The sequence below is a fragment of the Cyprinodon variegatus genome, unplaced genomic scaffold (genome assembly GCF_000732505.1).
Source record: "Cyprinodon variegatus isolate N-32 unplaced genomic scaffold, C_variegatus-1.0 Scaffold82, whole genome shotgun sequence".
NCBI lineage: Eukaryota > Metazoa > Chordata > Actinopteri > Cyprinodontiformes > Cyprinodontidae > Cyprinodon > Cyprinodon variegatus.
Genome location: NW_015150535.1, coordinates 1,116,635 through 1,120,547, shown reverse-complemented (window position 1 = coordinate 1,120,547; position 3,913 = coordinate 1,116,635). Strand labels below are relative to the sequence as shown.

At 36.0% G+C, this 3,913-nt stretch overlaps 1 protein-coding gene across 1 annotated transcript in view; it reads right to left on the bottom strand.

The window, feature by feature from the left end:
* Positions 1–3,368, bottom strand: part of col27a1 (collagen, type XXVII, alpha 1) — a 108,954-nt gene extending 105,586 nt beyond the window's left edge. Inside the window, exon 1 of the mRNA XM_015373179.1 lies at positions 3,123–3,368. Coding sequence (XP_015228665.1) covers positions 3,123–3,234 — 112 coding nt within the window. The 5' untranslated portion in view covers positions 3,235–3,368. The remainder of the gene's footprint in view (positions 1–3,122) is intronic.
* Positions 3,369–3,913: the final 545 nt, after the last annotated feature.

Genomic DNA, 3,913 nt, shown 5'->3' with positions numbered 1-3,913 from the left:
CTGTACAAGAAGCATTGAATCTGAGAGAAGAAACAAATATTTAAGAGAGAAGAGAAAATATTTGAGAGAGAGCGCATGTTTTGAGTGTGAGCATTATAAGTTTTGAGTGCAAGAAGATGAAATTCTTTTCTCAAATTGAAATTATGTGCTCTTGCATTATGGCAGGATAATTCTCCCATATTAGACACCTCAAACATGGTGATAAGAAATCAAGAAAAGAAGAGTTTTGGTTGTACAGGGACTTCTTTCCAGCCACACCACAAGCACAGTAAATCAAACAAGACAACCTTGATGCTCATCAAGCAAAGGTCCCTATGGACAGTTTCTTAAAACTGATACGGCATGTGAGAACCTTTATTGTCATCGGAGGATTCAGGTGGCTGAGAGGCATTAAGAAATAGACTAATCATCCAGGTGACAATTTTGAACTGATAATAGTGCTTTTTTGTTAAATTTGTTAATAAATGTTTGAGACTTTTGTAACATTTGTTTTCATCATTTCATTTTTTTACCCCATGGAGAACGAGAAAACAATATAGAACAAGAAAACAATACAGGTGCAAAATAAGAACTGGCTCTAATAAATATGCAGCACATATTGGTTGGAATGATGTCTAAAATAATCCACATGGGTCAAAAAAAAGAAAAGAAAAAACCTAAATCGCTAATTATTATGGAACTTCGTTTTATACAGCTTTGCAACAGTGAATGAGCAGCAGCTTAGCTGTGAAAAAGAACATTTCCATTCATAAGGTGCAGCAGTGATCAAATGTAAACTGTGTGGAAGAGACAGGATGCAAAAAGGCATTGATGTGGAAGTTCAGAGCAGTGCAAAAATAAATATATATGGTGCAAAAATACAATAGAAAACATTTGATTTGAGTTCTAAAAAGTTATACTGGTTTTTACTGCTCCTTTAGGTCAGGATCACAAAGTAAAGAACGCTTCTACAGAACCACATCTGAAAAACACTACATGGAAGAACAGCAGCAATGATCGGGATAAAGTGATCTGTACATCATCAAGAACAACTGACAAACTCATGGGAAAACAACTGAGATGAAAAGACTTTGTTCTGAGTTAGAAGCAGATCCTTTTCCTTTAATGTCTGGATTACATTTCTTCCACCTGAGATTTCAGAGCTTCGCTAACAGCCACACAGCTGGATGCAATCAAGACGCGGGGAGCGTCGTCTGTCTCTTTTGGACTCAGATGTGTCCTAGTTTGGGTGTGCTGTGTGACTCTGACATGGGGACCAGTGTTGGGACACATGTAGGCCTGGGGAGAGATCCAATCCAAGCTTGGTCTTGAACGCATCAACAGCTCGGATACAACATGTGAACTTTGGTAACTTTGTCACCATCGGCGCTTTAGCAAAGAGATCCAGACCTTCACAGAGCCGATGTGTCACATCGACTTTGTAAAAAAAAAAAAAATCTGTTTTAATTAACAGAGTATGTTTTCCACAGGAAAGACTTCCATGTAATATATTCAACTTTCTTGGGATCCCTTGAAGTCATCTTTATCAGTAGCTATCTGGGTTTCCTGAAGATCTCCAAAGGGTTCCTCCAAAGTTTGACAGCTTCCATGATTGTTTTACTTGTAGGGTATGCAACAACAATTTTGCAATTGATACAGGTTGGATGGATGTTTTATTTTACTTACAAAGTACAATAACATTTATAAACTGCTTTGTTTAAATAGCATTTTAAAGAAGGAAAAACAAGCATCAGGAGGATGGACAATATTGACTAAGAATGTAATCAGACTGCTTTGTAAAATTATTGATATAATGATGACACTAATGATAGAAACTTAGGAATGTGAATTGTTAAGAATTTGGTGATAAGATACATGTGTAACAATTACATTTATGCGGATATATCCTAAAATAGTGCAATAAATCTAGTGTTACTTACATCCTTAGTAACTGTATGACTGCTTGAAAAACAAACCTAGACACATGTTGCATTAAGAAATTAGATTTTTATCACTAAAGTGTGAATTGTAAGTGCTTTGATTTATTTATTTGTCTTTTTTTTTTAATTTTTTGATTGTTCACAAAGAAAAACCACCATTGCATAAATATAAAGAACAGGAATTATGTTAATAATGTGTCCGTTTGGGAGGGTTTTCAAACATCATGAACCAGAGTTTACAGTTTTATCATATTCTAAAAGGTAGAAAGTAGCAGCTTTGATGCTTCAAGTAAAAAATAAAATACATGACCTAGTAATAAGCAAAAAAATTGCTAATTTGATTACTGCATTATTTGGGTTTTAACAAGCCTTTTACAGATTTTGAGGCACATCTTGTGAAATCAAGCTTTTAATAAATTCCAATGTGCAGAGAGTCATTTGTTTAAAACAATAAACCTCATTATTTTTGCAATGAAGATTAATTATCCCTTCACTGAGGTCTGATTTTTGTCCTTTTAAGCAAACAAGTAATTTATTTCAAGCCTTGGATTCGGTTTCATGTTGAAAAATGGGTTTATCATCAGGCCCTGAGCATTGATTAATATATGAATAGTTACCTAAAACAGAAAATATATATAGTATATTTTCATGTTGAATTTAATTCAGTTTAACATAAAATAAAATAAAAACACACAGAATCAATCTGTTTCTAAAGTAAATATAGGTTTATATCTGATTTGTGAAGCTAAATAGAACAGTATTAGCCCCGCCCACTAATTAAGAGCTGACCTGATTAAATAATCAGGTTTTAACAAGAGTCTCGCAAAAATATCAGAAGACTTGGATAAACTTCGAAATTAGATCATTATAGTAACTTTTCATAACTTAATCAAGCAAATCATTTAAAAATATCTAGATATTCGTTTCTAGACGCACTGACTTTTTCTTTGTTGTTTTTTTTTGTTGTTTTGGGCGTCTTTACTGCTGCAGACCAGCATCAACAGGTCAGGAAAAAATTCAGAACATTTCAAAAACTGAGATGAGATGAGATTTAAAAACTTTAAATGCGTTTATAATAAATATTTCATAAAACACGAAGTAATATTTTCCTGTAAATTTCGTTAATTCCTCATAATTCCTGCAGACCACAGACCTACTGGGGAAAGGTTGACCACTAGGGGCTCCACAGGTGAGTCTCCCTACCTGTTGGCAGCATCCCGGATCCAGACGCGCCTCCAAACTCCTCCTCGGATGAAGAGGCGCTCCTGGTCAGCAAGCTGAGGAAACAAACTGTCCATGTTACCCAGACAGACATCTCCAAGCCTTCAGTCCTCCTTCCTGCAGACTGGGAATCTTCCTCCTGGAAACCAGCTCCAGTCACACTGAAGCAATCAAAGCAAAGCGAGGAGCATCTCTCTCATCTGAGTTAAGATGAACAACTGGTCCGTTTCTCCAACAGCTGTAGCCTGCTCTTCTCCTTCTCCTGCATCACATCTTCACCAAGGAGCCAAACAACAAGCTCCGCCCACTTCTCTAAAACGCTGCCCAATCAGAACCCCGTCCGCATCTCATCTTCAGGCCACTTGCCAGGACAATGAGTGCGCATGTCGGGGATCAGAAACCTGCAGGTTGTGTCGATGAAAAGATGCTGAATCGATGTCAGTCAACTTTATTTTACACGGCAATGCTCATCACCTAAAAAAGTTGATTGTTTTCCTTTTCCAGATAAAAAAAAAATAGTTTAACCTGACAACACATCTTTATACGGAAGAGGATTATGGCCACTGAATAATAAAAAAAAGTTATCCGATTTTTTAATATTATTTCATTTTAATATGGGGGAAAAGTCAGAATTTATCTCAGAATTCTGACTCAGAAATCTGAGATCTCTAACAAACATCTTAGCATCAAGCTGTGGCCATGTCTGTTTTAGAGACTGAACTAGCTCTCTTGTTTTAATCACATTCTGCTCTTCCATATATGAAATAGCATCA